Source organism: Neopsephotus bourkii, unplaced genomic scaffold (genome assembly GCF_033783945.1).
Source record: "Neopsephotus bourkii isolate Nb327-2 ecotype Australia unplaced genomic scaffold, CSIRO-AGI_Nbou_v1 NB_1638, whole genome shotgun sequence".
In the NCBI taxonomy this organism is placed as follows: Eukaryota; Metazoa; Chordata; class Aves; order Psittaciformes; family Psittacidae; genus Neopsephotus; species Neopsephotus bourkii.
Genome location: NW_026902113.1, coordinates 9,906,941 through 9,927,421, shown reverse-complemented (window position 1 = coordinate 9,927,421; position 20,481 = coordinate 9,906,941). Strand labels below are relative to the sequence as shown.

General features: G+C 38.7%; 1 protein-coding gene across 7 annotated transcripts in view; it reads right to left on the bottom strand.

Moving 5' to 3' along the window:
• The window catches only part of PAN3 (poly(A) specific ribonuclease subunit PAN3), a 79,270-nt gene that overhangs the window by 6,824 nt on the left and 51,965 nt on the right, over positions 1-20,481 (bottom strand). For 4 of the 7 annotated variants that reach the window (XM_061374553.1, XM_061374556.1, XM_061374555.1 and 1 more), the window contains 8 exons: positions 20,065-20,226; positions 19,795-19,911; positions 19,592-19,693; positions 9,562-9,727; positions 9,061-9,148; positions 3,783-3,922; positions 3,075-3,204; positions 78-142 (listed from right to left, as the gene is read on the bottom strand). In XM_061374553.1, coding sequence (XP_061230537.1) covers positions 78-142; positions 3,075-3,204; positions 3,783-3,922; positions 9,061-9,148; positions 9,562-9,727; positions 19,592-19,693; positions 19,795-19,911; positions 20,065-20,226 — 970 coding nt within the window. Of the gene's footprint in view, positions 1-77; positions 143-1,212; positions 1,308-3,074; positions 3,205-3,782; positions 3,923-9,060; positions 9,149-9,561; positions 9,728-18,749; positions 18,961-19,591; positions 19,694-19,794; positions 19,912-20,064; positions 20,227-20,481 lie in introns of those variants that run through there. The other 3 variants (XM_061374557.1, XM_061374554.1, XM_061374558.1) reach the window with 3 other exon arrangements.

Below are 20,481 nucleotides of genomic sequence, written 5' to 3'. Positions count from 1 at the left end.
AATTTATAAGGGAAGAAAACCTACACTGCAAGCTGTTTTTTTACATACTCTAGAAAATGAAAACAAGTGTTTCTTACTCTGGCCTCTCATTGATTGTTCCCAGTTTCGCTAGAAGTCTAAACAGCCTTCCATTTTGCACCTCCTAGAAAACAAGAAAGATGTTATTAAAGTTTCTGAAAGGTAAAATGAAAACACTTATTTTTAAAATATATACAACAGAAATGCAAACAAAGTGCTATTAAAGTGATTTATTTATTCAAAGAGGAGGGTACAATTTTTTCATCAAGAGATCGAATGCATTATATTGTGTATTGGTAGCTCATTTTAGCACTTCATATTCAAATTATAATGTGGAAATTTAACACCACCACCTCGCTGACCCAGCAGGAACTGGATCAGACAATCTATTTCTTTGTGGAAACATGTGTCTAGTCTCTTCCTAGCCTATATTTACAGGTGTGCTAAAATACAGTAAGTTAAACAAGAATAATACACTTTATATATACCCAAAGCTACAAAGACCTGTAGAAGTGTAACACCATATTTCAGGTAAAGATGAGAAGAAAAATAATCTACCAGATCTGTTTTCCAAAACTTCTTTGTAGGCCATTATTAGTAAATACTTAGCAGCAATATCAGACTAACATTTAAATCACAATTCATTTCAAATATAATTTTGAAACAAGTTTTTCCAAGAAAGCTAGAATTTAAATCTTAAAACAGTATAAATTCTGAGGCAAACAGTGACAGAGGTAAAGCAATGAGAACAAGTTCAAAGACAGAACATTAAAATCACACATGCTTAGAATACATGCAAATGAAAAATTAATTTCAGACACTTTTCCTCATCACTTAGGATACAGTAAAAAGTTACATTCTAGCTTACATTACACTGTGGATTAATCTTTTGTTTAAGTAAACTCTGCTCAAAGCCGGCAGGAAAAAGATACTCTCTTATTCATATTCTCCCACATTCTCCAACATTATTCATGCTAAGCTGCATCTTATTCCATGCAGGATCATACCAATTTCAAATGAATTCAGTCTGGAGTAGATTACTCTGCACAGTTGGGTAAATGAAGTAGGTCAAGGTGATAATAGCTTGACCTCAGACAAACTATGGGCTGCATTACTTCTGATACCCATCTAAAAACATTCAGCAGCTTGTACCACAACAGTAGCTACACTTACAGACTGACAAGGAATACTTACCTTGTCCAGCAAAGGTCTATACAACTTCCAAGTAACTTTTTGTATCTGGCCACATACACAAAAGCCAAAACTGCATCTGTGTGAATGCCACTGCCCTGTAGATTCCCAGTCAGTGATGACACAACTGAGCAATAACACTGGAAAAAGTCTTCAGGTGGCCCCTTTACAGGCTTGGCAGCCTGTAAAAGGCAGAGAGCTTGTCTACAGAGTGAATTAGAGGACTTAAAAAACTGAAGATTTGAATTCTGTGGCACATAAATGACAAGAATATTAAGGTGAAGAAAGAGGTAGCGTAATGGCATCACTCCTCTGTGAAACATGAGTGTGACAGGAGTAACAAAATATTCATGGCTTAAAGAAAACAAGATTGTTAACTACATACAAACTATTTTCAGCATCAGAAGCCCCTAAACTACAGATGCCTGCATACTTGGAGGACACAAGGAAAAACATCATACACCTTATCTAGGTGTTCCTGCTCCGGCAGGGGGATTGGACTAGATGATCTTTTGAGGCCCCTTCCAATCTCTAACGTACTGTGATACTGTGATACACACTAGTCTTGTTCTAACAGTCTCCCCTATGCATCTGCTTTGGACAGTAATCAAGAGAGGGTAACAGGTGAGACTTCAGGGGTACCGTGGCTCTGACGTTACCAAGGATGTGGTACTACAAGCAAATTAGAGTATGGTAGCTAATTAGCAACTGCTATTTATCACTGCCAGGTAAACAGCTGTTGCCAAACGGGGGGCTATGCTCACCTGTCACTGCTACAAATGACTGAAAATGCAGACTGCTTAATACTAATTGCAGGACAATCTCCATCTTTGTTATGGGAAAAGGTTTAGCTGTCCACATTTGTTCAGGCACATTATCCAACCTTAACAAGAACTGACCTTAAACACCTTCAGAGCAGGAGTAGTTGGTGAGTCAGTGTGGGCACCTGTCATCTAGAGCTCTGCCTCGAAAGTAGATACTGCATTGCTCTTCTACAGCTCTTTGCTAATGATAGATTTCAGTATCTGTCACTAAAGAGGGAAAAAATACTTTCCAATAAGCCAGCAGTGGAGAGATTAAGAAAAATCAGTCCACCAGAATCTCAACCATTGGTCTACTACCTCTTAAAAGAACCAATTCTCCGTAAGGGAAAGGAGTCACAGGACTCTATTAAATCCTTCAAAACTTAATACCCTACCTTCAGCATAATGAAAGCCTTAGTAACGTGTCTCAGTCTTGTTATAAAATGTTGTTATCAGTGGCTTCTGATGAGCAGACACACTTTCCTGCTGAACACACGCTAACATGGGACAAACTATTTATTTCCTTTGTGGCTAGCCCTTGATACCTTGACTGAACTAACCAGACCCCCACAGCAAGAGATGCACAGCCCAGGGAAGTGGAGGGTAGAAACTTTTACCTCTGCGATCTAGCATTCATTTGGAAAGGAAAACGTATGAGATAAGTAAAAGTACGCTGGAATACAAATCTATCCAAGAATTTAAAGGCAGTATTTGTTCTGTACAACCTCTAGCACAGACTACATTATCTAGTGTGTGATGACATATGTGGCCTTATTTACTCAGAATACTACTTTTCAACTGTTCTGTGAAGAACATCTTTTCCCCGAGACTGCTGGTTAGACATGGAAGATCTTACTTCGGTTAAAGACAGCTAAGGACATCCTAAAAGTGGTTCTTGGAGCTTTTGGACTTTCAATACCTTGAGCACAGACTTCTCAAGTCTGCAAAGAGATTACTTAGACTGCTACACAAACAGAAGAAAAAAGAAAAAAGAGAGAAAACATTCCTTTTGTAAGATACAGCTATAGGAATACTGACTACAGGTCTTCCCACAGGATTTACCTTTGCAAGGTCCTCCTCTATTACATCATTTCGCATTTGAGCAGCATCCAACTGAGTATAGAATCGTGCACCAATCATAGGCATGATATCATTTACACTGCGAAGCCTGTTTTGGTCGGTCAGCAAATACCTGCCAAAATATCCCCACCCCAAGAAGATTACTTAAAGATGCTGCAAATGCCAAGAGAGATCATCCTATTATGATTTTATAACTATTTCACCCTGATACCTATTTAATGCACAAAGTTGACAATTGTAGCACTTCTTTAAAATACATTAGGAGAGGAAACGTTTTAGCTTATATGTATATATCTAGCCAGTTATACAAGATAGGAGCATGCTTTCATGGAACTGTAGAGGACCCCATTTAAACAGCAAGAACAAAATTAAAAGAGAGAAGACATGAAGATTCAGATTGCAATGCTACTGTTTTTCAAATAAGGGCGGAGGCACTCCTAATTTTTACAAGGAGCTAACAGCATTTAGCAAAGAAAGGACATTGATTTTATTAGATACATCATGAGAAAACATACTATGCAAACAAGTCTTAAGTTGTAATATTTAGTGATGCATTAACTCTGCTGACAACTCAGTAACAGTAGTTATATCTATAACCTTACTTGTACCTAAAAATACCATTTGACATTTTCATTTGTATGTTTAAAAATATTAGTAATTTCCTTCAAAAGATTTATTACACAAACTTACAAAATCAGATTCTTCAGATCAGAGGAATAGTTGATTGTCACCAGTTCCATTGCTTTCTGCAAATTCTCTCTCTGAATTCCTGATAAAGAATTGCAAGCCAAAGCCAACACAACTTTCCCCAGGGAGATCAGATCTGCTTGCTAACAGGGAAAACACACACAGGCAAGATTTTTAGTATAGATAAAGTATTACCTATGGTACTAGATAATGTTTAAAAAGAGACAGCTCTTCAATAACCTTAGAATATAACTTGGTCAACTAAAACAAGTGCTATTCAAATCATAGTTCAATATGACTGTCCAAGTTACAGTAGTTAAAATATACAGGGGAAAATCTGTTCTGATTTTTTGTCCTGAAACCTAGCAATTTCTAGGTACTATCTTTATCTTCAAAAGCTTAAAATTTACTTATTTTCAGCTTAAGGACAGTACCAGAGAGAACTCTTTTGTAGTGAGTTGAAGCTCTGCAAAGAGGTTCTCCTAACTACCCACCTCATTCCTGACAAGTGAGGTTGTTGATGGCAAATAGAGGAAGCCATCTCAATACGGGATGTAGAAATACCCATGAAGGGTATAACAGAAACAGCATCTCCTGGACTACCCTTTCACACCAGATTCCAGCAAATAATGCTTCTCCCTTAAAGAGCTCTTTAACCTCTGACGGGCAGTGTGAAAAGACACGAACTGCCTGAAACAGCTAGACAGGAACAAGCCTGTATGACTGACAAATTGAGCAGCATCACATTTTATGAAGAAATCCTTAGCATTACTAAATGCTTTCCTTAAAAGTAGAACTGCTCCTGAAAGATAAAAACTGCATACAGGTTGCTCTGCCACAACAGAAAATTCTGCCGATTTTTACAGACAGCCACCAGAAATTATTCTGAAAAGCTATACCTGATTTTAAAGCCCACTCCTAAAAACAGGAGCCTATTTTAGTAGCAGATACTGAGAACCATAGCAAAAGCTGCCCGATTCTTTCCATGAAAGGACTTTCAGCTGCACAGAACTTGGCCAAACTTGAAATAACTGCAGCTTTCCATGCTGGATACCTGCTTCTGACTGAATTTAAGAGTCAGCTAAAATAGCAAATTTAGTATATGCCAGACATTTTTTTTTATTTTTATTTTTTTTTACTTTTGCAAAATATCTTACTTCCTCAGAAAAGTGAAAGCTACTAGCTACCAAGAATGTCAGTTCCATAGTCTAGACCAAGGCTGCGTCATTTAGCAGAGAATGCAGCCATACAAGGAATACACCTTCAGTCATGTCTAGAAGAAAGGCTAAAAATTTGGCAGCACTGCAAAATCAAAAGTTTTGCTACAAATTTGACAGCTTTAGAAAAGTGCTGTGATAGTGAATGTGCCACAGCCCTTCCTCCCAGAGAGGTAACCATGTTTGCTGCCTGTGGCTGCGGCAGCTGAGCAGAGCTTTCCGTGCAGCCGTACGTCCCAGATGTTGAGGGACTGAGAAAAGAAAACCTTTCCAGGTTTCTCTGTGTCACCACTGTTTTCATACTAAGTATGACTAAGCAACACAATTTAAACATGGATACACAACATGGCAGAAGTTTAAAAGCACAGTACTCCTATAGCTAATGAAGACAGAAACAGGATGTGGGAAATGAGACAGAAATAAGAATGACAAATTGGTGGAGGAGATAAACTCAATTTCCTAAGGAACCAGGAATTCCTGAGTACCGGCATTCCTTTGTACTTTGGTAAAGAGAAATGAACCAGAGCAAACAACCCCATTTTGGTGGGAACTCACTTGTTTCCATTACCAAATAGAAAATTTGAGCAGCTCAGGATATCGTTATAGTACTAAACAGAGAAATCTTGCTGATGCAGTACCTATAGACACATATACAAAGGGAGGCAGTAATTTTCCTGTGTAATAAGGGAATCAGAGTATCTTGAATTGGAAAGGACCTTTAAGTATAAGGATCAGAATTTACGGAAGTCTGATTCTTATTTTAGAAGAGGCAAAACCACCATCCACTGACCAGATCTATCCATGCAGACAGCATATGCAATGTCTCAGAAACAGGTACACCACCCTTTTCATAAAAGGAAGCAATCCACATAGGCCTATTAAGCCCCAGCCTCCTCTCTGAAAGTACCAACATACTAATTTCTTCCTGCTTCCAAACAGAGAAAGCTTAAAGGAGGCACACAAGAACTACTAGACCTCCTTGGAGCAGGGCTCCAGAAATAAACGGTGTATTCCTGCAGCAGCCTCGTGAGTGCAAGGTACATATCAACATTAGGTATGATCGTTTCCTTGTATATACACGGTATAGTACTTTTCACGTATGCGTGGCTCACACTGGTTCCTTTTGCCACAGACATGCCTGAAGACTGACTATTAGGTGACAGTAAGTTGATTCTCAGCTTCAAGGAAAAATTTTCTAACTTTTAAGTACAGGCTGCCTTTTGTTCAAAAATGTACCTTACTTGCAACTAATGGCTATTTAATTAGCAACTCAATTCATAAGTAACCTGTATCAACCTATCTTTTTATCTCCTGTAAGCTTTCTCGTACAGATTTTATCACCATCTAGTTCATTGATAGAATTATTAAATAGCATTAGACTGAAAACCAGCCCCTGGAGACAAATGCAGGAACAGCCCTCTTCATTTATTATCTCCCTGTTATCAAATGAATTTCAAATATGTCAGTGAGCAAATTAATTGAGTAGGTACCCTTTCCCTTATTCATTTTAATATTTAAAAGGTACATACTACTATGCCAAATGCCCTGGAGACACCTCAGCATTTCCTACGCTTGGATTTATCAGACAGACATGTAAGCTAGTCAAATAAATCTAATTTATTTTTTTTATGAGTTTCATTTTCCATAAGCACTTTGAAACTGACAAGACTTTTGTTTATCCTGTTCCATGGCTTTGCTTGGATCAATATCAGCTCATTCTCTCTACAATTCTGTGGATTCATTTATTCTTTTAAGTTCCGGAATTGCCCTTAGAAGTGCCTCCAAGATCCCAGATTTTTTATTATTTATTTTTGTAAAGTCAACATCAATACTTCAGATGCCTCTTCAGCTGGTTTCCTTAACTCTGGGGAGGTGCATGTGAAAGTTATTTTGGTTTGCTAAATTAAGAATATTTACTTTGAGCAAATATGACCTTATAGCCCTTGTTAAAATAATAAAACTTAGATTTTTTTCCTTCATTTCATATGGAAAGGACTCACTTTCATTATATTCCAAATACAGAAATATTTATTTAACCTTTTTACTGTTTCTTACATCATCATTTACGATTTTCCCACCTGTATCTTGTAATTGGCACAAGACTTAAGGACTGGGGTATGAAGGGATGTACTGCAATTTATATAGGTTTAATGCCTTGTTTTTAATATCGTTCATATTTCATTTACTTCTTTCCAGCTTCCCTTATCGGTGCCTTTACTTAACTCTTATAAATTGATGTGTTTAACACAGCTTGTAAAGAACAACTGCATTCCTTTTACATAGCCCCTAAGTGTTCTGGCCAAACTCTTTCCTATCTATATTAACAATGGGAAATAGCCAGAAAGTGACAAATGCTAACAAAAATACCTTCCTCCATAGAAGACAGCAACAAGGAAATGCATATTAGCTGGGCAGTAAACCAAGAGATAACCTACATTTTTAAGACTCACAGGAGTCCCAGAGGAATTCAGGAACTAGGTCATGGATTGAGAGGAAAAAGGACAAGCAGCAGCTGTTATTTTGTAATTTTATCTGGCTGGGGCAAACAAAGGTAGAGGATGATAAATGATGCCTGAATTTCAAGGAATGAACTCAGTCCAGAACCTCTGAAGGAACAAAATGGATAGTGAAAGCCTAGCCCTTCTACAGGAAGCAACAAAAAAGAAGGCACTGTATTTTCTAACTCCAGTTTAGGTCTTCCAAACTATCTATTTAAGAGCACTTTGCTTCCGGTTTAGCAGTGATACCTGAACAGTCTGGATATTAACAATATATAAAACATGCAAAAACATCCCCCTAAACAAAACTAGACATTATTAAGTGTTGGGTTAATGTGGTTGTAAATGCTTTTGACAGATTCATGTACCTGTATAGATTTGTATGGCCATATACATAATGCGTTTTTCTTTAAAATTACTTGAATGTCATAGTATCTCAGGAGGATCTTATTCCCAGCTGCAATTAAAATAAGTTTAAAGAAGTATGCAGATAAAAAAAATCATCTTATTGCCTTTTTAGGCATAGAATCCCTCACATTCCTGTCTTCTCTCAGCTGTTTTCCACTAAATTATTACCAAAAGCCCACTGATATCAAGCTGGGGGAAAGCAGGGAATCCTTTGAAGTACTACTCAAAGTAGACTGAAAATTGCTTTACTGTATGGTTCAAACCAAAGAACAAAAAAGAAGTTGCTATGTTCTAGGACATGGTCTCCAATAAGCTAGTTGCTGCCCGGCCAAAGTTCAAATGTTTCATTTATTACTGGGAGACTCTGAATGAAAAATTTTGCACAGTGAATAAGCTCAATTAACAAAAATAAATTAAGTCTAACTTCCTACTGTAGTCTTTCACTCCCTGCACGAACAGGATGTGATGGCTGCTGAAGCAATGTACTTAACCCTGAGGGAAACTTAGGGAAAGAGGCAATCCTGTACACAGTGATGCTCCAGATGACTGCAGAGCACTTTTTGTTAAGTCTAAAGGGACTCTTAATCCAGGATTTATGCAGAGACCTCAGAATGCCAAGCACAGCAGAACTAGGAGCCTAAAACAAAGATACACTAGAACCTTTTAGGAGTAAGGAAAAAACTTAAGTGCAGTTATTTAAAGAATCACTTTCTCCTCTGTGAACAGGTATTCAATGCTTCAATATTTTTGCCAAAATAACAAAGAAAAAGAGCAAAAACTGTCTGCTAAGCCATTTTTTTTTTTTTTATTTCTGCCACTAAATGCAAGATTTTTCTCCTCCTTGCTCTAGAAACTTGTATTTCCAATCACTTCTGACTCAAATTTGTTAAATACTAATGGTTCAACATGTTTGGTGAGATTGCTGAAATTTTAGAAACAGCAGATAGCAAAATGAGCATTCGCATTTCTAAATTACAAGCAAATTTTAGTAACGCAAAGCAGAACCAAGATCAAATCAGGAATGAACAAATAGTCATTTAGAGATAGATACTGCAAACTACAGTTTGATTAACATACTTGTCTTCCAGAAGGAATTGCACTGTTTTTCAGTACTTCCTGTACCAAGTCACCAACTGAACTATGGCACTGCTGTCTTACCTGAAACTGAGCCATTAATGCCAGTGGATTATTTTGACTGTTGTCAAATGTCAAAACATCAAAGATTCCAACACAATTAACTCGCAACCTTTAGGAACAAGAAGAGAAAAGGAAGAAGTGCCAGTAAGTTTTGCTGGTTACTCAATCTTTCCTCTGGCATTCATTGAATGCTTTTTCTGACAAAAAAGAAAAACTCATCAATATGCAGTTTCACATGACTGTGAAACAGAAAGTACTTATTTTACTAGTTGATAAAATGCAACAAACTGTTTTCAGTGTACAAAAAAACCCAACACATTTCTAAATTGTCAGTAGTGCATCTGAACTACTGTTAACTACTGTTAATGCATAAGTCTTTACAAAATAGGTTTAGAAGGAACTTTAATATACAAGTTTCAGCAAAGTGTCTCATACCACTTAAAAGTAACAGAACTTTCTAGTTAGACTGCTATTTCTGAATACAGGTCACATTAACACAGTGAGAATGAATGCTTTCATTACCTTGTTTTGCCTGTTACTAATATCTTTGTTGGATCCATAACTCGGCATGCCAGTCCTGCTGTATGAATGGTCCGTAATGCAGAGCTCAGCTGCACAATATATGCCCATATCAAAGACTCTGGAAGCAATCCAGCATGCTGCCGTGGTAGAGGTCCATCATGCTGACCTAGAAGCAAAACACTGTAAGCATCAATAGAAGGCTACTGCACAAAATCCAAATTAGGACATTTTGAATTATACAATTAATTTGCTTATTTATCACATTCAACTCTTAAAAGTCCCTGAAATACTTTTAATTGTCCTTTAATGCTGGTTTGGGGTTGGGGCCTTTTTATTTTTATTTAGTTTAAGAGAAGGTTTTTGGAAGGACACCACATTTTAAAATGCTGATGATTCATTAGACATTATTTTCACTGTATTATGGAAAACTATGCTGATTTTTAAAGTTTAGGATGAATAATCACTACAAAAAGAACACTGGTTAGAAATTGCTGGAAGTGGGTGGTACATCAAAATATGCAGGTACTTCGGAAGTAAAAATGCCAGTATTCTGAAACAATGAGCACAACAGTACAACAGATACTATTCTACGTCCTTTACCATAGGAAGGCTTACGAATTAAGCCTTCTCTATCATGTGATAAGACAAAATGAAAATTAAGCTAGTCTCAAATTACACATACAAATCAGACTGGAAAATCTGGTGGCTAAACATCAACGGACACAACTTCATGTAGATTCTACTGTGACCCAACTCCTGACAAGTCCCCATGAGTCCAGTGGGCCATATGAAAGCAATGCTTCACTCCCTTTCTAAATGGATTTGTAGTCCTCCTTTCAGAAGTGAAACTTACCCTTTGCAAAAAGAAACACACCACCAAATTCTATACTGTGAAGAGTTTGAGTAACAACTGAGACAGATGAAAAAATAAAGGTCATAGAATGGTTAGGGTTAGAAAAGACCTTAAGATCATCTAGTTCCAACCCCCCTGCCATAGACAGGGACACCTCACACTAGACCATGTCACCCAAGGCCCTGTCCAAGCCAGCCTTGAACACTGCCAGAGATGGAGCATTTATAATCTCTTTCGGAAGCCTGTTCCAGTGCCTCACCACCCTCACAGTAAAGAACTTCTTCCTTGTATCTAACCTGAACTGCCCTTGTTTAAGTTTAAACCCATTATCCCTTGTCCTATCAGTACAGCCCCTGATGAAGAGACCCTCTCTGCCAACCTTGGAGGCCCCCTTCAGACACTCCAAGGCTGCTATGAGGTCTCCACGCAGCATTCTCTTCTGCAGGCTGAACACTCACAACCTTCTCAGCTTGTGTTTGTACTGGAGGTGGTCCAGATCTCTTACCCTTGTTGCCCTCCTCTGGACACCTTACACTCCTCTGCCCTTACACTGTGGACACCAGAACTGTACACAGTACTCCAAGTAAGGTCTCATGAGAGCAGGGTAGAGGGGCAGGATCACCTCCTTCAACCTGCTTGTCACGCTCCTTTTGATGCAGCCCAGGATATGGCTGGTTTCTGGGCTCCAAGCGCACACTGAAGCCAGCTCATGTTCATTTTCTCATCAACCAACACCCCCAAGTCCTTCTCCGCAGGGCTGCTCTGAATGTCTTCTCTGCCCAACCTGTAGCTGTGCCTGGGATTGCTCTAACCCAGGTGTAGGACCTTGCACTTTGCTTTGTTGAACTCCATGAGGTTGGCACTGGCCCGCCTCACAAGTGTGTCAAGGCCCCTCTGGATGGCATTCCTTCCCTCCAGTGGATCAACCAAACCACACAGCTTAGTGTCATCAGCAAACTTGCTGAGGGCGCACTCAATCCCACTGTCTACGCCACCAACAAAGATGTTGAACAAGAACAGTCCCAAAAGCAACTCCTGAGGGACACCACTCATTACTGGTCTCCAGTCTGATATTGAGCCACTGACCACAACTCTCTCCGTGTGGCCATCCAGCCAGTTCCTTATCCACCGAGTGGTCCATTCATCAAATTGACATCTCTCCAATTTAGAGACGAGGATGTCGTGTGGGACAGTGCCAAGTACTTTAGACAGGTGCAGGTAGACATCAACTGCTTTGCCCATATCCATCAGTCCTATAGCCCCACCATATAGAAGGCCACCAAATTGGTCAGGCAGGATTTCCCCTTAGTGAAGCCATGCTTGGCTGTCACCAAGCACCTCATTGTTTTTCATGTGCCTCAGCATGCCTTCCAGGAGAATCTGCTCCAAGATTTTGCCAGGCACAGAGGTGAGACTGACTGGTCTGTAATTCCCTGGGTCATCCATTTTCCCCTTCTTGAAAATGGGGGTTAGGTTTTCCTTTTTCCAGTTGTTGGGAACTTCACCTGACTGCCATGATTTTTCGAAAAGGATGGACAGTGGCTTGGCAACCTCATTTGCCAGCTCCTTCAGGACCCGCAGATGAATTTCATCAGGCCCCATGGACTTACACGCATTCAGGTTCCTAAGATGATCTCAAATCTGATCCTCTCCTACAGTGGGCCTAAGGTCTTCATTTCAACAGTCCCTGTATTTGCCTTCCAAGACTTGAGCGGCATGGCCAGAACATTTGCCAGTAGAGACTGAGGGAAAGAAGTCATTGAGAATCTCAGTCTTCTCCAAATCCAGGGTAGCCAGCTCTCCCATTTCCTTCTGGAGAAGGCCCATTTTATCCCTAGATTGTCTTTTGTTAGCAACATACCTATAGAAGCCTTTCCTGTTACCTGACATCCCTGGTGAGAACTAATTCTAACTGGCTGCACTCCTTTCCTCCAAACATTTGTTTCCTGGGTTTTGTTGCTGGGTTGTTTTTTTTAACCCTCCCTCTCCCTAGAGCAGAATATTAACATCTGTGTACTTGATCAAAGTAAGTTTGTGTGTGTGCCCTTGCATGTGTACACACAAACACACAAATATATGCAAGAGTTTAAGAAAATGAAACATTACTGAAAATTTTTAACTTAGGAATTTTACAGATTTGGGATTGATGGGCTTGGAATATTCCCAGCTTTCACTTCTGAGTTTTTGTTTGTTTATAAACCGTGGTTCATTTTTCAGTTATAAGGTGCTTTGGTTTAGATTATAAAATCAAGACACCAACTCCTTTAAATAGCAACAAGCCTGGCACATCTACTGAAGGCTGAATAGAATGAGACTTTTTTTGGCCTCCTGATGAATCATTATGCAAATAACTTCCCACAAACCAGCATACCAGAAGTGTCACATACCAAACTTTACTCCCCTCATGATTCTCTCTTCTTCAGCATGACAAAAATTATGATGATAAAAAGTGATTGAGGAGATATCACCTCCTTTGTCAAAACTCTCTAGTTACTACTTGCTATAGAATACACTTCATATTTCATGAACAGCAATGTGTGTGCTATGTTTAACAGGAATGCACACAGACACTGTAAGACTTCTGCACTGTAAGAGTTACTTCTGTATGAAATAATTAAGTCCAGAACAGAAATCTTGCTACGATATGTCAAAGAGAAAAGCCAAAACTTAAGAGTTATTTTTCTGTATGCAACATCACCACTTGTCCTCCAATTTCCAGGTAAAGGCAATGTAAGCAAGAGAATATTCAACTTACTGCTGAAAATCTGAAAGATCAACATGGAGTTCAATACAGCTTCTTCCCCCCATCAGAAAATCCCAATCAAGCAACAACATTATTTTGCTACTGGAAAGAATCACTTAAGCCCTACAGTCAAACCTAGGCTGCTGCTTTCAAACTGGGTGGCTGCACCCCACATTCCCATGTACTAAAGCTACAAGCTAAAATGCTAGGGGAATCAGTTTTGAAATGCCCTCCTACATATCTACCTGTTTCAAACAAGTCAGATTTAAAGCAGTTCAATTTGCTGCAATGCTGACTACAAAGTCTGTCCCATAAGGCCCATCAGGCCTGCCACAGATGGTACTTGGGCAAGGACCCAAGGAGATGAGACCCGAAAGCTAACTATTCAGGCAAAACACACAGCTGAAAGCTTTCCAAACAGTGCTGAAAACAGTGGAAAACATCACAAGAACATTAGAAAAAAAAGTACAAAAATTATCAGAATTACTTTACTCCAAGAAGTGGTATTTTAAACATTTCATGGCTGATTTGAAAAAGGCTTTCCACCACAGGTTGGATCCACTGCCAAATCATGCAAAATTTCATATGCTCTTCCCACCTACTGCAGGGCAAACTCACCTCCCCCACTATTTTAATCTCTTTGAGATGCAGAACACAGATACTAACAAAGAAGATTAAAAATGTTAACAGAAGCCATTTAAAAAAAAACACACAGGTTATCCATTACTTTTCCTTGCTACATGAAAATAAAAATCATTGTCAGCACTTTCATATATTTAAATTCTGTGGTATGACGCTCTCAGTGGAATAACAAGTGTACCCTTTGCACTGTTATGCCTGTGTATACTACTTCAGTTTGTTAAAAAAGCATTTAAATGAAATTCAGTTCCCTAGAGCAACGCTAAAGCCAGGTACAAGGGTGGAAGGAAGACTTGGGACCACTGGCAGTAAGACCTGTTTTACACCATCAGGAACTCTGTCAGAAGCATGCTAACAACAACCAGTTCATATCACAGTTATGAGAAAAATCAGAAGCCCAATGAAAAACTTAGCTGCTCACTGAATTGAACCCCTCAGGACTGTATATCAGTTTTTTACACCGAGAGTTGTTCAGTATTTTTTTTTCTGCTCCTGAATTCAGGTACTGAAAGTACAGTAAAAATAAAAATGCCGCAGCCTTCATTTCCCCTTCTCCAAGGGAAACTGGGCTTTTGTTTTACATTTCCCATTTTTCAACATACAGAAAGGTTCTGAACTACCAGTTTAGCACTATATTTCATAAAAAAATCTGAAGATACTTTGAATTTACTTCAAAAGAGTTATGGCTTTTGGCATAGGTATTTTAGGATAATTGCAAGTCACATATTTTGCCCTCACACCATTCACCTGACTTTCAATATTCATATATTCTTTCTCCTCATAACAGTCTAACACATTTCTTTATCAATGAAAGGGGTATTTTATAAAAAAAAAAAAACCACAACAAACAAACCAAAAAACAAAACAAAAAAACCCAACAAAACAAAATCAAACAAAAAAAACCAACCAAGCAAAAAAAACCAAACAAAAAAAAAAACCCAAACATTCAACAACTGAGAATGCAAAAACTGTAATGTCAGCAGTGAAGTCCTCTTTTGTGCATGATGTACAAAAAAGGAGAACAAGATCCAGGAAATTTGTCTATGTTCATTAGAAAGTATCTGCTGAAAAGCAGAATCTATGATGCTGAAAACTATTCACAGGGTGTACACCACCATTTAATTACTCAGAGCCCTTTCAATAAACAGACCATATCACATGTACATCAAATCAAAGACATATCAAAGGTATACTTATCTCTGCCAATCACAAATACTCATCAGAATAAAGAAAAAATGTTACTGGCAGCAGTGGATAGTTACTGTTGATTTCCCAGGATTTTGTAGCCCCTAGTTTTAAAGTACATACATTCAGAATATGGTTTGCCATTTAATTATTGGACTGTTAGGAAAAACATCTCACTACTTCTGGTTTAACTTGCTAATTTAAAGACATCGTTTCTGCAGAGATAAATGCACTAAATGTACTATAATCTGAAGTTGAGAAGTATCAGAAAGGTTGAAGAAACCAAACAAGTTCCAGAACAACAGAATTAATGTTTAGGCACTTCTGACAGAAATAAGAGTATTGAGGGAATATGAGGCATGAGAATCAAACAAAAAGGCACTTTTCAAATATATGTACTCTGAATAACAATTAACCAAAAAAGTCAGACTCCTGGCTTTAAAACTCGTGTGAATTTAGAAAAATATGACAGAACATTGGACTAACACACTGTACCACCTAAAGACAGACGGTATCTCACTGCATAATGAACACAAGCTATAAATTAAGTAGCATTCTGAAGCAGCAAAGATATTACAGTATAAAAATCAATGTAAGCTGCTATTTTTTTCCCCACACACCAAGCCCCTTTTCAAAGTAGTTCTGCGACTGGATCTGTAAATAACCTGGCAAAAATAAAAAGCCCCAAGACTGACCACACTGACACCAGTGACATGCAAGACAGCTACGTAAACCATAATCCTCATCTTTTAACTGTCAAAGTCTCATGTTGCCAACTGGAGTGTTCAACATAAATAAGGTTGCATACCTGAAATCAAATTCTCTGAGTTCACTGATCAGGTTCACAGTGTTGTGCCTCCTAAAACCTTTAAAAGCAATTGTACTAATCTGGGCCTCATGCTGCAGAGTACCCAACTTCCATCCATTCCCCTGCTTCTCTTGGGAGTCTCCTCTAGGCAGGCAGACGGCCAAGAAACTCTGTGAGGGGATGGAGAAAGGATCCGTGAAGGCAGGCAATTCTGAGAAACCAAGTTATAGGTATGCAATCTTATTTTTCTCTCTTCTATTGCTCCTTCTACTGAGAACCGTGCTAGAAAGCAGCCGTTACCAAAAAAGAAAGGCCAAAGCAAAGATGTGCAGAATGATTTGGCAAAATTTGTGATTTTGGGGGGGAACTTTTATTGATCTAATAAAAAGACTAGAAGGTTATGAGAAGTGCTACAGGCAGTAGAAAGTTATCTTCCTTATGTATCCCTGTAGGTTCTGCCACAACAGTTCATTTTAATTACTACTACTTTGGTTTGGCTGAACAGTAATTGGAATCTTATTCCTGATTTCAAAGACCATCCCTGCCTAAAGGAAGAAACTGCAGTAGGTCAAATAAATGATCCAGATAGCTCACGGCTTGCCTGAAAGACACCTAACACTAGAATTAGAAGAATAGCTTGCAATGGAATATTCTACTAGCCTCCAACTTGCAGCTCAGAGAACTACTGAGCTAGAAATAGTGTCTTTGCAGTTAACAATCCTCAAGTATTTATCCTCCATGAGCAAATCCCACTTTCCCCTCGAACCTAAGCAAACATCCACAATAATCTGTGATAAAGTCCCATGGCTCAGTTATCTTTACAAGGGTTTTGAATTTGCTACCTGGCTAGTTTCATTTGTCATTCCCTAGTTTTAGACTGGAAGAAACAGCAACTAGTGTTGCTTATTCATTTTTTCTTTATGAAAAATCTGACGATTTTCCAGACACCTACCATATTCCAGTAATTTTTAACCCCATCATATTCCTGTCCATCTTTAAGAGTATGACAAGTACTAATCTACCTTGCCATTCTTCATACAGAAGTGTTCCATGCTTCTGATCATTCCTGTCACCTCTTAACTTCTTTGCTGCTTTTCTACACCTTTCAAAATGTATAAGGAGGACCACAACTACAGATATGAGCCTATGATACACCCACATCTTCAACTGCAACAATGCATTTCCTATTTACAGCTACTTAGCAAGGGGGCAATATTTTCCTTAATCTACTTAACTATAGCCCCAGATCTATTATTGGCTGGTAACAGCCACTACAGAGGCTGTCATTGTATGTTTGAAGCTTAGAGTTGTTTTCCCTCAATCACATCAATTTACATCACCTGCTAGATTACTGACAGGCCCAAGACTTGTAAGATCCTTCTGCAATCCACCACAATTGGCCTTTTTTTTTTTTTAACAATCAAAATAATTTGGCATTACCAGCAAACTTTGACAGACCATTTTTTATCTTCAAAGCAGACAAGCGAGTGTGTTAAGAAATAAAACTCCCATCACAAATTCTTGTGATCTCCTTTCACTGGCAGTCAGCTGTTCACTCTTACTCTGTTTCTTACGTTCTAACCAGTTATTCATTGAGGATTTTCTCTTTTGTCTCATGGTCACTTAATTTTTTTAAAAAGACTCTGATAGACATCATAGAAAACCAAGATGTTATCTACTACAGCCTCCTTGAAAGAACTTTGATAAAGGAGACATGACTGTCCTTAATAGAAGCAAAACTTAACTCTTTTCCAGTGTAACAAAAGAATCTCTCCCCAGTAATTTTATAGTAACTTCTATTATTTTACCTAGAAGAGTCATATTTTTTCTATAATACTCTAGAGAGGTATAAAAACATAACACAGACTGATTTACATGGAAACTGAAAACTATGGGAGACCTTCAGAAGTCTAGTACTGCACGGAACAGTCATCAACCTGGCAGTAGGTGTTCCAGGTTCATCCTATCAAGTTAGCTTCACACAAGGCTTGCTGAATCCACAATTGCATTCTTCCACTTACCAGAAGATATGACAAGTCAAACTCAGGTTTCTTCCAGCTGAGATATTAACACCAAAACCAGCGGTGGAATTCAAGTACCAACCTCATTTATACAAGTCAGTTCTGGGCAAAGCCAGTGGGAATTATTCAGTATATAAGGGATTTACAAGTCTTTGAATGTATTCACACACTACCAATTCATTATACTTTACCTGGCTATCTGGTAATCAACGTTTTCTAAGTCAATGTTTGAAACAGATTGAATTCATAGCTAAATAAGGGAGTTAGAGGACCTCCCATATGAAGACAGACTGAGAAAGTTGGGGCCATTCAGCCTGGAGAAGAGAAGGCTGCGTGGAGACCTCATAGCAGCCTTCCAGTATCTGAAGGGGGCCTGTAGTGATAGGGGGACTTCCAGTATCTGAAGGGGGATTGTAGTGATAGGAAAAGGGGTAATGGGAAATTTCCCCTTTAACAGGGGAAGTTTGGGTTAGATATAAGGAATTTCTTTACTGTGAGGCTAGTGAGGCTAAGGAACAGGTTCCCCAAAGAAGTGGTATGCTCCATCCCTGGCAGTGTTCAAGGTTGGCTTGGACAGAACCTTGGGCAACATGGTCTAGTGTGAGATGTTCCTGCCCATGGCAGGGGGGGATGGAACTAGATGATCTTAAGGTCCTTCCCAACCCTAACCATTCTATGATTCTAAATGCTCTCATTTCAAAAGGCAGAAGAAAGAAGAAATAAGCAAGACCAGGTCATAGTCCTCTGGTCATCCCTACCACTGCATCTAGTTTCAGGGCTGGTCCTGCATTGAGCAGGAAGCTGGGACAAATACACTCTGAGGGCACCCTCCTAACCTAATTCTTTCTGTGATTGTCACACCTGAATACTATCTCTCCCTCTCTAAGCAATGCACTGTGCTTTACTAACAGCTTTGGCCTTTTGTGATCCAGACAATACCTGGATGCACTTTGTGGGACTGCATGGGTCACAGGCTGCTCCAAATAGGCAGTAGGATTGACAGCATACTGTTTAGGAGGGGAAGAGGCTTTAGCCATATGGATATGAGCTCTGCTGGGCACCTTGCTGAGGCACAAGACCATGCTGTGACAGACTTTATTTATGAATGTAGATGTAGCTTTACTGACTCCTTTGAAGCCATAGTACAAATCTGAAAAGAAATGAAAATCAGACCTATGTGAAGTTTGTCTCTGAACAGAATGTGTTACAGGGATTTTTCAATCAATTCTTTGTCTTAACTAGTACTTCACTTTCCAAAACATGAAATAAAACACTAATTAGTCCTCATAACACTTTGGGAGGGAAGAATTATAACTGGAGGCACCTGAACAGCAAGCATCAAATTGATGTAACATGTGTCTTACAGTTTTGGAAGTATCTCCAGTGTCTAGTGTCACTCAGTGAATGACCTGCAATTAGGACCTCAGAATTCTTGGCTCCCAATCTCAGGCAAACTTACTTCCCTGTCAAAGAACTGTAATTCCTTTACAAACTGATGTCAGTTTTGCAAATTAGTCATAAGTCAAATGTAACCAGAGAAGTTGTTCATTGTTAGACTTTTCCCTTAACTTTTAACTCTAGTTATACTTTCCTTTCAATTAAAAAAGAGAAATTTTATGAAAAGGAAGCAAAGCAGAGTTCTCTGATCCCAGTCAGCTTATGATATGACAGAATTGATTTGATAAAAAATTAAGTTGAACAAGTATTTATGACAAGCTAATTACTGCTTAAATATTAGAAATAGTTTACAGAAGTATTGTATTATAATGTATTTTCCTTACCCCATTTTCGTTTTGTGAAATAGGAATCAGCACTAGGGTCATTGAAGTGTCTGCTCATCATGGTCTCTCCTCCAGCATGAAAATCATATGCAAACACAAGAGCTTAAAAACAGAAACATATGACAATTACTAACTGAAGCGTATTTAGAAAAAAAGTCTCAACATTGAGGGGGGAAAAGGGAGGGGACCAACAAAAACCTTACAATGTTCTCCAAACGCCTTAGTGGTAAACACTTCACGCAAAGTTACTATATTTGAGTGCTGAATTTTTTTCCACATGTCAACCAATACCATGCACTTTGTGTTAACAAGACGAAAACCTAGAAAAGAACAAAAACCATGGTTTAAAATGTAATGTTTTGAGGAAGAATTTTTTACTTTAATGTGAAATTACTGAAAAGCAACCAGTCGTTAAACTATGACTAGCATGCTGAGGAGTGCTAGCCCTATTGAGCCAACTCCATTTTTCTCACCATGTATCCTCCGAAGGCAATATGGCAGGTCATCTTTACTATTTACAGCTTTATAGCATGATGTAATGTATCCAAAGTTGCTTGTTTTCTGTATCCGATTGGGCGGTGGCAGTGGTTCCAAAGGAAAGAGACTGTGGTAGCTGTCCACTTCCGCAGGAACTGCTAAAATCAGTTTATACACAGAAACATGAGGCATCAGTTGACTTTGAGAAAGTTATCACAGCAGCAGAAAAGATTAAAATCACTGTCATTAAAAGATAAATTCTTTGCACCATCTTTCTGGTGCATGTAAAGTTAAAACTCACTATTGTTGCTTTAATACCACCATAGAGGCTCTTGGAGGAGATTCCGCAGAGCTAAACTAGCTGTCTTCAGAAAAACACCAAGTAAAAAATCAGCAGAATAGATGCACAGTTC